This window comes from Acipenser ruthenus, chromosome 18 (assembly GCF_902713425.1).
Source record: "Acipenser ruthenus chromosome 18, fAciRut3.2 maternal haplotype, whole genome shotgun sequence".
Lineage (NCBI taxonomy): Eukaryota > Metazoa > Chordata > Actinopteri > Acipenseriformes > Acipenseridae > Acipenser > Acipenser ruthenus.
Window position 1 is genome coordinate 26084402 of NC_081206.1, and position 14413 is coordinate 26098814.

General features: G+C 37.0%; 1 protein-coding gene across 6 annotated transcripts in view; it reads left to right on the plus strand.

Annotated features, from left to right (window-relative positions):
• efcab11 (EF-hand calcium binding domain 11) overlaps positions 1-12855 on the plus strand; it is a 31130-nt gene extending 18275 nt beyond the window's left edge. For all 6 annotated transcript variants that reach the window (XM_058991710.1, XM_058991712.1, XM_034015136.3 and 3 more), the window contains one exon: positions 11503-12855. In XM_058991710.1, coding sequence (XP_058847693.1) covers positions 11503-11584 — 82 coding nt within the window. In that variant the 3' untranslated portion in view covers positions 11585-12855. The remainder of the gene's footprint in view (positions 1-11502) is intronic.
• The last annotated feature ends 1558 nt before the right edge of the window (positions 12856-14413 follow it).

Here is a 14413-nt window from a genome sequence, read left to right on the forward strand (position 1 = left end):
AGTATGTTGGCTTATGATCATTAATGTTCTAAAAATATAAATGTCTTTATAAAAGAAATTGCTCAAATCGCACATGCTTCTGCTATAGATGAAATTCCCACTGTCCCATCTGTCTTGCTGACACAACATTGGTTGCCGTCATTGTTTTTTACAGCTTCCTGCTCCCCCTCCTGTGTCATTTTATACTTAAACAGATGGACGCACAGTATAATGGGTTCCCAGTCTCTGTCCAGTCGACTACACCGTGTAACAATTTTTTTTTTTTTTTGTTCCTGGGTAGTAAGTGTTATTTCCTAATTGCTTATGCCTCAAAAGTATAGAAAATGGCTATTATTCCCCACAAACTTTGCTTTTGTGACCAGGACAGTGATATTTTGAAATTTACCTATTTCCAATGAGAAAACGGGCGAATTTGTGTCTTTTCGTTCACATAAAGTCAGAAAAAAACAACATATGAATCCAAATTAACATGTATTTATACTAAAGTAATACAAAAATGACTACAACAGATTTAGAAGCGAGTAGTTTTTCGAGATTTACGATTATACTGTAAATCACTTTCACGAATCAGCCCCCAAATGTAGTCTCCCATCATGTTCTCGTTATATTGTCCTTGGTAGCGGCGTTCAAAGTCCAGTATATCCTGGTGGAAGCGCTCGCCTTGCTCCTCCGAGTACGCTCCCATGTTCTCCTTGAATTTATCAAGGTGAGCATCAAGGATATGGACTTTGAGGGACATCCTACAGCCCATTGTGCCGTAGTTCTTCACCAGAGTCTCAACCAGCTCCACATAGTTTTCGGCCTTGTGATTGCCCAGGAAGCCCCGAACCACTGCGACAAAGCTGTTCCAAGCCGCTTTCTCCTTACTAGTGAGCTTCTTGGGGAATTCATTGCACTCCAGGATCTTCTTTATCTGTGGTCCGACGAAGACACCGGCTTTGACCTTTGCCTCGGACAGCTTAGGGAAGAAGTCTTGAAGGTACTTGAAGGCTGCCGACTCCTTACCTAGAGCTCTGACAAATTGTTTCATAAGGCCCAATTTGATGTGCAGTGGTGGCATCAGCACGTTCCGGGGGTCCACCAGTGGCTCCCACTTGACGTTGTTCCTCCCCACAGAGAACTCGGTCCGCTTGGAAGGGTCCACCATGCAGAAGTAGCAGTTGCTTGAGTGGTCAGTGGGTTCCCGCCAAATTCTTGGGATAGCGAACTTCATGGCTCTGTTTTCCCCTCTGTACCATCCTACAAAAATACATTTATTTCACCCATGACTAATGTGTAAGAGATTCTCGCAACATTTTTCATATATGATATCTTTTTTCAATAACATTGAAAATTGTAAAACATTTTAAAATTAAAAACTTTTACCATTTTAAAAATTAACAAATTTTATAACATAAAATTCCGAGCAACAATTGTCCATCTTGCCTTCCAGAGTTTTTTTGCAATGCTCGCAGGTGAAATGAGGTGCCCAGGGTTTGTCTTGATCCCCGACAGGCATGCCGAAATATGCCTTGTAGGCCTCACACATCTTAGCAGATGCTTCCACGGAGTACTTTTTCACTCTTGTCTTGATAAATTGGCCGCAGACATAGCAAAATGCGTCTACCGGATGCTTGCAGCCTCTTGATGCCATCTCAGAAAAATGCAGATATGTATCCACTTAGGCAGCTGGAACTAAACTGAACTGGTGGGCTTAAGGCCCCTGTATTTATACTACTATTTATATTACTGGAAAGTTCTAGAAAGTTCTAGAAGTTACTCCAAGTTTACTCAGCACTGAATCTATCTGGAATGTTCTGGAAAATAGGTACATTTCAAAATATCACTGTCCTGGTCACAAAAGCAAAGTTTGTGGGGAATAATAGCCATTTTCTATACTTTTGAGGCATAAGCAATTAGGAAATAACACTTACTACCCAGGAACAAAAAAAAAAAAAAAGTGTTACACAGTGAAATGAATGACATAGCTCTCCATGAAGAGATTTGGCAGATGAATTCTCAAAGGACCTGTTGTCTGTTACAGTGCCCAGCACAGTAACCTGCAACCCTTCCTAGATTCTCTTATATTTTGAAAGTGGTTTAGGATTGTTTATGGAAAGACGGTATTACATTTCATAAAAAGAACCAACTGTTGTTTTTTTGAAGCTTAAAATGTTTGCTGAATACCGACGATTGGAATTCTATAACTGGAAACATCAAGTGCTTGAGAAAGCAAAAGCTCTTCTAGGTTCTTAGAGGATTAAATGATTACCATCTCTCATTGCTTCTGATCTTATAATCAAGTTCAAAACGGCACACGATGCATCTACTGAAGTGATTATGTGTTTGTCACTGATGCAGCGTAGTGTAATCTGAACTTGGACTTTGCAAAATGTAGAAGCAACTTTTACATCTGCTTTAATAAATAACAAGAACACTTTGCACTTCAACATCTAATGAAATTTCAGTTACGTTATTTCTGGCTATTTGTTTTATATCAATTATGCAGATTGAAATCCTCTGGATTGAAGCAGTGGTGCTTCAAAGGGTTAGAACCATGTGGGCTTGCACTAAAACAATCATCCTAAACTGGAGCTGTGCTGTTAAATATTTTTATTTCATCAATTTTTGGGGGGCGAGAAAAGCTCATTATGCTTTACTGATCGTCCCACAATCATGTTTAAGAACAGTAGCTAACATCCTTACTTGGCATATTAAAGCTAGATATTCAGTAAGTGGGGGAAAAAAAGCAGAAAAAGCTGTTTGCTTTGCATCATTTTAGTTTCTTACCATGTAAATTTGCCATATGCGTAAAACACACTGATTTATACAGATTTATTATAATTAATTTAGCTGCAGCGCATACCTAAAAGTGATTCAAAGACATGCATATTCTTATGACATGCGTTCTGATAGGCAGTTTCAAGTCATATGTTGCTCTGTCCACTGGAGCACAGGAAATCTGTTGTTTTTGCAACGATGCGTTTCCCATCTGCATGTCATACAGGAAATAAGTGTGAAGTCTGCAATGGCTGAAAATGCTTCAAATCCTTTCACTTCCTATTCGGAGTACCTCCCGACTGCACAGCGTGTAATAACGCTTAGCAGAAGCCAGCCTTCTGAAGTCTCCATTCACATACAACCTTTTAAAAATGTAATATAAATATAACTTAAACATGTATTCTATTCATCCATAACTTAAAACAATGAGGTAAAACTATAGTAAGTCAAGCAATGTGGCTGATTGGTAGTTTACAAGTTTGAATTTTTACCTCAAAATATGTAATCTCAACCTTTTAAACTTTGAAGCTGTACAATATATATGGACATGGTACCGTATTTTGAACTGTGAACTAAAATGGGTTATTTATTTATTTTGGCTATCTCATATTTTGGAAGAAATATATAATATTGACTAGTACATATAGGAATTTAAGTAAGACCATGACAAATTGTATTTTTTCTAGATTAATGTTTTATTGTTTAATTGAAATATTTCTGTCTTTACTGAAATGGTGAAATGGTTTGTTCCACTTCAGCCTCCCTCTTGCCTGCAAGGCATTCTGGGGCGATTTCACTCTGTGAATCTGTCCAATTAGCATCCTAATGAATGACTCCCTGAAGTTGGTTTGTCTGTGCCTGTAGACAGACAAGAGTAAACATCAAGATGTTCTGTGTTATAATCCACGAAGTTTGATAAATACAATGTAATTAAAAATGACAGTGCTCATTCAGTTTTGTATGTCAAAATAATGGCATCTGTTTTTATGATCATTTGAAAATACACACATTTTAAAATGCATCTTTTGCAATTGTTCTAGATACATAGATCTCTCACCATACACACTACTCATGATATGTTAGATTGCCATTATTGTCAGTTTACAGGTTTTGAATGCACAGATTGCATTACCTAGAACAAAAAATCATTGTAATTGGCGACGCTATAAAGAAATATGCAAATGCTTAAAACAGTTAAGAGAGAGGATTATCAGGGTTTATCATGTGTTAAGCTGTGTAGACATTACAATGGCATTAATACACTAGCATGAACACAAGACTAGGTGATTGAAAAGAGGGCAGCATTTAAAAGGACCACTAAGAGCTGTACAGCTCAAGGCAGATGATTGCAGTAAAAACACTGTCCAAATGTGACTGGTCAAATCTGTTTTATTTGGAATAGTATTCTCTGGGATTTTTTTATGGCATTTTTAGCTTCTCCAATATAATGTCAGATACCATTACACATTGAGCTATGTTCTCTTCGATTTAAAGTAATGGAGCTGAACAACAGACTAGCTTGTAGTGTGGCAGCCTTTCACAAATGCTGTGTATTTTCTGAGGCTGTTTGTTGACACCTAATGATACTAGCTGTGAGACTAATCTTTTAACATGTTATGTAGTTCAATTACATGGGCATGGTTATACCTCCTTCCGCAGAGTTTGTGTCTGGGTATCAGATTTCTGTCTTCTCCACTCAGTCATTGGGGCTAGTATTGTATTCAACTGTGGGATGTGATCAACAGCATTAAGAGCTGTTGCCAATTTATCCTTTACTGTGGACTCACAGCATCTCAAAATAGCTTGTCTGGAATGATAAATGAATGACTTCTGTTCAAAGGTAGTTTTTTTTTTAAATATAAAAAAAAAAATCATTCTGAGTCAAGTGGCCCAAGGAGGGTTGCACGATTCTTGCATCAATTAATTATTTGTTGTTGAAAACCCCTTTTTAAATGAAAGTCATCCGAGCATGGAAAAAATTAGGTCAAAAACAAATGTTTTAATCATGCGAGTTCCATAAATCTTCTTTAGCATGTTGTGACAGGGTACTGTGCCCAAATACAAACTATACATTTTAAATCACCTGTGCTACATAACCCAAACTTAAAATACGCACAGGGGCAGGTGTACCCCGTCACACATGTATGCAAGACCTACAATACCTGGGACCCTTTTATCCATCCCCGTATTGTATCATGTATCATAAACCACAAAAGGGGAAGGCACTTCCCAAGAATTAGGGCCTCTTAAGTTGGAATGACTTGTTTGCTCAAAATCACTACATTGATTTATTTTACTGTGAATCTTAGAGAGATAAGTACAGGTGAATGGATTTACTTCATATTTTGGTCATATTTGTACTGAATATCCCAGCACAGGTTTAATACACTGCTATGTGTAATAGGGGATGCGTTTTGTTTTTGTACACAAAAACACCGATATCTAGTTAATTATACAAGGGTTTGTAAAAACAACAAAAAGAGCTGAATACATCAGCTGAATTAATTTTTTACTTCATCAGCTTCAATTTAATTTTAAATGACAGTATGTTACATTGGAAATAATATTTCAACACTGTAGAAAGGATTAAAAGAAGGTTCGGTGCTTTCAAAGAACATATTTGAAAGATAAATCTTCTTCAAACACACTAAACAGATGCCACAAGCTGAGACAACTCCTAGCTAACTTTTCAAAAACAAAGGCAATGTAAATTAACTCTACAACAATTCACCAATTAAATTATTTTATTTAGCTGCTCTACTCTGTTCTTGTCTGTGGCACGTTATCATTGAAGTGCTATATTAAATTACATACTGAAGCACTCAAAAACACAAAAACAAACAAAATAATTCTTGCAAATATACTGTTGTTCAGCACTAAACCTAATTTTAAACAATTAAAATCACTCAACCTTCAATTTTTTGCCCTCCAGTAGAAACCTCTGGAGTATGTACTGCATTTACAATAGGAATAAGTGGTTTGTACTGTATTGTAAGACAACAAATAGACCTCTTGCCTTTTGGACAAGAGTGAAAAAAGGTCAATTTATTTTCAAAAGCTGCTGACTGAGGTATCTGGCAGATATGGAGCCGGTTGGCTATTTTTATTTATTGTTTTTACCTCTGAAAGGAGATTTTATTAAGATATTGGGGGGTATACTCAATTAATCTGAATGGTGACGGATCTAAGCCAATTGGATATAGGTTGAATATAGGAGGCTGTGTGGATAAAGGCGTCTGCTAAATAAACAAATAATAATAATACAGGCTCTACAGAAAATAACTTGGTACAAAACCAGTTCTGAGGTAACATTAAGAACATTTCTGAAATGTTTGTTTACTTGACTTGCTTTCAAGTTCTACCACCAAATTTATGATTGATTGGTTGACTTTTATACAAAACATTTTTCTCAGTGTACTGTTCATCACTGAAGCAGATGATATACCTTTTGCATTTAGCTTTTTTTGTGTCTGGTTTCATATTTGAACACCACTCCTGCAGGACACTGAAATAGGTTCAGCCATTGCTAACTAAACCACTCTGGAACCCTGCTGGAATCCCATCAACAAAAAGGCTGGTCCAAGTACTCAAAAACACTGGCTGGTTAATCAGCAGAGAAGGCACCTTGTTGGAAAAGCTGTCATCCTTACATCTTCAATTGGCAGATCATTTCATCCCCAGCAGGATCTCTTTGCGTGAAACGTAATTTGTCCTCTCTCTCTCTGTTCAATTGGTGTGACAGCTTCAGCTCTAATGTAATGGAAGTTCAAAACGCATTGTGAAACTACTGGAGAGAAGGTGTGAAACTAGCCAAAAAATGACAGTAAGATTTTCATGTTAAACTTTTCCCCTACTGATAGAAATTTACACTTCATATACCCTGTGAAATAATATGCCAGCTTTAAGCTGTGTTCGTCATTTACACCCAAGGTGCTGTCAGTTGCCTTGATAGTGATAGCCTGGTGGAGTGCTCGTAACCAGGATTCTAATTGTGTTCTATAGGGCTGCAAGGAAGGGAAATGAAAATAAAATGAAAATTTAAGGGTTCTGCTAGATGTATAAAGTAAAACAATATTCCTGAACCTTCCATTATGGCAAGTTTAATATGTCCTTTGATAGTCTTTATTAGCTGTGTGGGAATCTTGCCTCCCTCCCCCAAAGGAGTGTCGGAGCCACACAGAGAATGCAGTTTCAGGTTAAGGGGTAACAAAAATGATTTACAAATAAACAAAACAAAAACTGGTTCTTGAAATGAAAAATGGGTACTGCCCCTTTTAAATACAGGCGACTGTTTTACAAAATATATTTACAGGTTCCAGGGAGAAGAGCTTGTATCTACAACAATATCAAAGTCTAGTCGGTGAACGAGTGCAGGATCCGTGTTGCCCACATACCTGCTCAGGCTGCAGGAAATAAAGAAACAAAAGTTTATTTTGTTAGGACATAGGTGGTTGCGCTGTCCCGGACCCAGGAACACTGCCACAACCGGTGGAGAGGCTGCCCCTTCTGTACACCTGGATTCAGCGATTATCCCATTCCCTGGGATTGAAACAAGGTGTACCTCGTTCCTCTCCCCCAGTCTCCTAACAGGCCGACTCCTACGGAATATTAACCCCGTAGTTGCCAGAGCTTGCTGGATGGACAGCTTCCTCCTGTTCCCTCTGCTGGTGGAAGGTGAACTTTTCAGTGCAGGCATTCCACATACCCTGACACAGCGACATTCCAGCATGAGCATGTTATTAGAAATATTTAACTTGTATTTGGTTTATAAAAGCAATGTTAAAAAAAAAATAGATGCAGTAATAAACAGCTGCTTTATATTCTAATACAATAACTGGTTTGTCTGTCTTCTGAGACTCCTTCAGAAGTGCCTTCTTCAATACCTCTTGAAGATGAGGGCCTTTCTGTATAACAGCAACTCATTTTAACTAAATTGAGTGAATTGCAAGTAATGTCATTAATAAGTCTTTTGATAAAATATATGGTATTTACCAAGTAGCATCGTTATTCTATAAATGTCATGTCATATTTCACACAATACATCCAAAATGTGACTGCTACTTAATGAAGATTTGTGTTTTTTCTTTTATGTAGCAGCTTGCTTCATTCTCCCTTGACTAACTTGGTAAAGCAGGAGATGTCTATATGAATCTTACAATGACTTATCTTTGCCATCAAAGTGCAAGCAGCGTTCTATCTGATCTAGTTGCAGCCTATTCCACCAGAGGCTTGGCAGCATCTGTGGCCTATTTGGCTTGTATACTCCCTGAGGAGAGGTGTGGAACTGCTGTGGAACAGCTTAGTTTTGAATGCAGTCTTGCAGGATGTTCAATAATAGGCAGCCTCTTTTTCCCTCTTGGCAACACTCTTTCCCTTCAGTCGTTGGTTAATGTACAATTTCCTTCTTTCCCTAGTGGTGCTCCTGGAACTCTCTAAGCTGTGTGTGTGTGTGTGTGTGTTAAAGTGTGAGTGCATATACATAAGAAGTTCCACAAAATATATATATATTGTAACAGACATTTTCCAACAGTGTGGTTGGCCTTTGATTTCAGATTTCTTCCGTTTTGTCTGGCCATCAATTAAACAGTCTTCTGATTGATCTTCCTATAGTACATATCTTTTTTTGGAAGCCAAGATGTTTTGTTTGTACAGGGTGTCCAGGGTAAAAGGTGAATTTTTTCCAAAAAATGTAATAAAAAAATAGGGTTGAGAACAGTTTGGCAAGCATTAGTAACAAAAGTATAGGCCTACCTGGCAGAACAGTGAAATTTAGCACCAATGTACCATAGGAACGAGATACCAAGAGTTTCCATGATGGTTTAAAACCAGGCTAGGTGAAAGTGACTGAAAGGAACTTGTATATTTATTCAGTATATATACTGGTAGAGCAAAGAGCAATGAGTTTGAATGAGCTCAACCTAATTTTAAGTGGCACTATGTAAATAAATAAAATAACCAGCCTCACAGAACTGGCACTGAGTTGTCATCTGCAGGATCTTTCCTGTACTGTCACTGCACATGTTTCTTTAAATCTGAATTTCTGGTGCTAGACTAGCAATCACACTATGTAAGTTGTACTGTAGGATGTTTACAGCCTAATACATACATTCTGATGACTCTGCCCATTGCTGATAAGTTGATTAGTTAAAATATTCACTAATACAGCTGCCACACTAGTAATGAGAAGAACATCCTGAAGCCATGCAGAATCGTTCTGATTATGATGGTACTCCAGCTACGGCAGTGTGGTAATTAGAAGATCTGCATGCATCAACACACCTTCATTGGAGTTCATCTTCTAAGAAAATCTTAATAATAAATTATTGTGAGCTAATAACTACTCCATGCCACTAAATTCTTCAAGATGTTTTATACCTACCATTGTTGGTAATTCTATTTCCCACAATGCTTATCCTAAAATAATAAAACAATTGTCTCATTTAAGATTTTTAAAGGGGACTACGTTGATTGGTGTGAAAGCACTGGTGGTGTTTCTGCAGATTCCCCTTTTCTTGCTATGGGAAACTGACATTAGAGTGTAATTAGTGCTACAAAAGACATTTATTTGAATTGAAATCGGTGAGATGGAACAAGGGAGCATGATTTTCCACTTGCTGAATGCCTAATGTTGTTTTAATTCTCCTCGCTGTTGCCACCAAATTTCACCCACATCTGCTGTTTCCTCAGTTAATCGGCCTGAGCACTGTGTAATAAAGACTATATTGAACGTGAGATACTGTAGATAAGCACAGGACTGTTGAGATTAAGTCCCCCCTGTATTTTCTGTCCCGTTTTTACCCTTAATACTAAATATATGATAATATGTAAAAGATAATCCTATAAACTTGTTTCATTTTAAATTTTCCATTGGTTTGATATATATCTGAAGACAATACTTTAGTTTACATACCAGTAAATTGGCAAGAGGGTACATTCTCCTAAAACGGAAGGATTTTTCTTGATGTATGTTATTAATTAGGAGAAACTATTCTCCTGATTGATTAAACAAATAAACAAACATACAAAAACCCAAAACAATATAAATTATTATCATTAAGCAAAGTATATATGAGCCTTGTGCTGCCAGAAGCCAGTCAGACTACAGATGAGTACGGTTATAAAAACAAACCAGGTGTACCACACCAGCCATCCTGAGGCCAATGACAGGTCTCTGAAGGTGTGTGGTTTTATACAGCTCTTAATTACTTGGTTGTACAATGGTTTGCACCTTGTAAGTGGAGGTGCAAAGTTTTTGGAGGGTCAGAAATTGCCCAAGTGCAAGGCAAAATCCTTTCATCTCATTATAATAGCATTTAAATGGATTAATGATGGCAAAGTGCAAATTTGATAGCGGGTGCAGAATGCCAGGTGAAAACCATTCTTTACATGCGCCACATTTTTAGTGTCCGCTAAAGTCCAACTTTATGGCCGCTAAACATGGTTTGCACGTATCCTTACATCATTCCCTTTAGTGAGTTATGATTCCACTCATCTTCAATTGAAAAAGTGCTGGTAGTGAAGTTAATTATTTTCATATGGAAACTGGGAAAGCTGAGGGAATGACTCGGCACAGGCAGTTGAGCTTGTGATGGAGGCTTGTTTCCAAGTACTCTTGGGTCCTCTAGTTATACAAGTGCTGGTCTTTCCTTTTTTTTAAGGTCCTGATTTTTCTGACTTGGTGGCAGGTTACTATGCTATGCTTAGAAAAATGTCATGAAAGCTGGAGAAACCTGATAAACGTGAGCCCTGTGGTCAGTAACATTTTCAGAACACTAGTATCACTAATAAAATGGGAAAGTTAATTTTTAGTTTTTAAAAGCTTAATTTGTAGTGCATTTAACTTTTATTTAATAATTCGAACAATTGCATACATTTGGCTTCAAGTGCATATGTACTACACTTCTTTGAAATGGGAGACAGGCGAAGTGTTTTGAAAATCTATATGGTGGTTGCCTATTAGTTACCAGTTTGAGAAATGTTGAGGTGTAAACTTTCTTCAATAATGTCATGTTTGGAATGGTATTAAAAAGTATGTTAAGTTATGTTGGTCAAATAATTTTTTTCTTGTTTTAGTGATTTATTATTTACAAAAATCAAAAAGGTTGACAAATTGACAAATTGTAATAAACCAAAAGGAGGCGCATATCTGTGTGATACCAACACAAGAGTCACTGGGTTTTTATTCTTTCTGTGTTTTATATTAACTGTTAATTTTTTAGTTTAAACAATTTAATTTCAGGATTAAATGCAGGGTGACTGAAGGGACACACGTTTTGAATCCCGATTGGCAGGCATTCCATAAGAAAAGCTGGAGTAGACTGTCCAGAAACTAATTTGAATATATATATATATATATATATATATATATATATATATATATATATATATATATATATATATATATATATATATATATGAGGCTGTGTGGTCCAGTGGTTAAAGAAAAGGGCTTGTAACCAGGAGGTCCTCGGTTCAAATCCCACCTCAGCCACTGACTCATTGTGTGACCCTGAGCAAGTCACTTAACCTCCTTGTGCGCCGTCTTTCGGGCGAGACGTAATTGTAAGTGACTCTGCAGCTGATGCATAGTTCACACACCCTAGTCTCTGTAAGTGAATATATATATATAATCGCTTTATTAAATCTTCACCTAACCTATCCAATAATTGTATTGGCAATGTGTGGTGGTGGTTGTTATTGGTTTAATACAGGCTTTTTATTTTTTCTAATTTTCATCAACAGGGAAGTTGATCGGGATTCAGATGGCCACGTCAGCTTCAAGGATTTCGAGTTTGTCATCAATTATGGGCAAGATGATGTATAGCCCCTGGATGCTGCTGTTTCACAAAACGACTGCATTCAATTGGGTTTACTTCCACAACAAATCTGATTTGTGGATTCACCCTTTTCTTTGTGGAGTTGACCATGGTAAAACGACTGTGTCTTCATAAAGGATGCCAAAATTGCATGTGTGCTGCACTCTATTCAATTGAGCTTTTTGTACAGAGGTTGTGCAATAGTAATCTAATCTGCTGAGGGTAAATGATCCTACAGTATTTTAAAACCTCCGGTCATACTATATATTCATTCAGGATTGATGTTACTTTGCACTGAATATAGATTATTTCCTTATTCATAATATACACAATTATATAATATTCAATAATTCACAAGGTCAAGTTCTTTTTCGTTCTTGGTCAGATTGCTTTTGTTCTTGGTCAGATTGAAACATTACTGGTCTTTTTTGCTTTCACAAAAGTATTGAATTTATATATAAAAAAAATGACATGGCCGATACATACTTTGTGATCTTCCGTGGCTGGTAATCAGAACATAGCCGAGACAGTCAATTTGAAAGGTGGGTGGACTACATGTCAGATTTTTTAATATGAAACCTGGTGTCAGATTTCATCCAACACTGTTTAAAAGGTAAGCATTTAGCCAATTTCATATGTGAGTGCTTCAGAACCAGAGTAGCCTAGATTATATCATTTTGAGAAAATACAAACCAAAGTTTCAAGGCTTTCATTATTGTTTAAAATAAAAAAAAAAAAAAAATCAACTGTCAACAAGTTTAGTAGATAGTAGGTGAAGGATGAAATAAAATTGTGTGAACATTGTATTGCAGTCAGCCCTTGGCAGCATGCCTAGATTCCCTATTCTAAATGTAATATTGGCCACTTTGGTTCTGAACCACTTATTTTAGGTGCATTCTAGTGTCAGGCTAACTGTAAATGATTACTGACACTGTGCACAATCAGAGTGCATTGTCATACTGATGTATTAGAATAGAGTATTCAGGAATTTTTTTTTTTTTTTAAAGCTACAGACTTACCTGAATGTATTTTGTGTAAGCAACATGAATGCCAAAAAGTGCAATATTAATTTGATGTTTGGTTTATCTCCTGGAGATTAGCACACATGACATTTTTAATTGGCCATTGCTTGTTAAAGCCTGGTCTTCATCTTCAGGGATTGCTGGAATGAATCAGCTGCTAGCTCTCAAAGACTGCGCCATGTTCGTGTGCAGTGGCAAATGTATTGTATGTAAACAGAGATCGGCATAATAAGAGGAACAGTTACATTTTTCAATGATACTGTCTGCCATAGGTATAATTTAGATGGGGGGCATGTCCCCCTCACTTTTTCAATGATGGGAAAATGCCCCCCTCACATTGCAATACTAAAATTTTATTTCACTATAATTGATTGGTATAGAAGTCAATGGGAAGAAAAATGGGATCAGATCCGGGATCACTGGAGCCGGATCATGAGATGGTGTTTTACTACGAGGATCTGGCTCAGGCTCCACTGATCCGTAATGTTACACCTTAACTAAGGAAACTGACCAATGAGAAGTGAACATACGTGGCGCGTAGTTTAAAGATCCCAACTGACAAATTTGTATACAGCCTGAGATCACAGTAATGTTGGGGGAAAAATGGCAAAAACGGATGGACAAAGATAGAGGCGGAAGCACTATGATGATGTATCCAAAACACAGGGAAATGGTTTAAGTTTGTAATTTGCCATAGCTCATGTTATAATTTACTAATGTTATCACACTGAGGTTTCTGTCTACTTATAGTTTAACTTTTCATTTTAAATTGAAACAGTAAACTTAAAACAGCAAAATGACCTTTGTGCCTTGTGCAAATAAATATAGACATCAACAAAAACTAAATCCATTACCAATAACATTTTACACAATTATTATACCGAATTAATTGCGATATATTACTGATTTTAAATTATTTTGCGTGTTTAAATACATCGCACAGACTCTTGCATCTCTATTTATCAATATTCCAAAAACTCACTCTTGGTCAACATATTTAAACTAATAAAGAATTACCATAACGAACATTATCATATTCATCATAGTAAAGTTGAGTTCTTGCCTGTAAACAGGAACATGTTGTAGTTTCAAACTCATTGTCTGGAGCTTGGTGTTATTTACATTATCGTCGATACACTGTGGTTTGAGTTTTAAGCTACATCTGCATATTTTATTATTATTTGTTTATTTAGCAGATGCCTTTATCCAAGGCAACTTACAGAGACTAGGGTGTGTGAACAATACATCAGCTGCAGAGTCACTTACAACTACGTCTCACCCGAAAGACAGAGCACAAGGAGGTTAAGTGACTTGCTCAGTCACATAATGAACCGGGGACCTCCTGGTTACAAGCCCTTTTCTTTAACCTCCTCTTTAATTAATTGCACAACTGTATGTATCCTAAGTATTTCAATTGTGGGGAAACCTCAATGTTTCTAGAAATATATTTCAAAGGCAATTCTCATCCCTCTCATTTAATCTGCATTGTGCCACACTTGCTCTAGTGCTTGCAGCGTTGAGCAGGGGCCGGTGTTGTACTAAAGGGATCTGATCCTGGATCCAGGCTCCGATCTGGGTGGAGCTTCAGTGCTCTTCCAAGACTAATCGCCATGGCGTCGTAATTCCATGACAGAAGCGACTGAATAATATAGCTATTTGCCACACTCCTCACTCATGACAACATTGTGCCAACAATTTATTGTTTTGAATGATTGCCGCAGGAATGTCTTTGGATCTTATAATTAGACATACAAGGGATGCAATGCTTTGTTATACTTGTTTGTAACATATTTTATTATTTCAGATAGAATAATC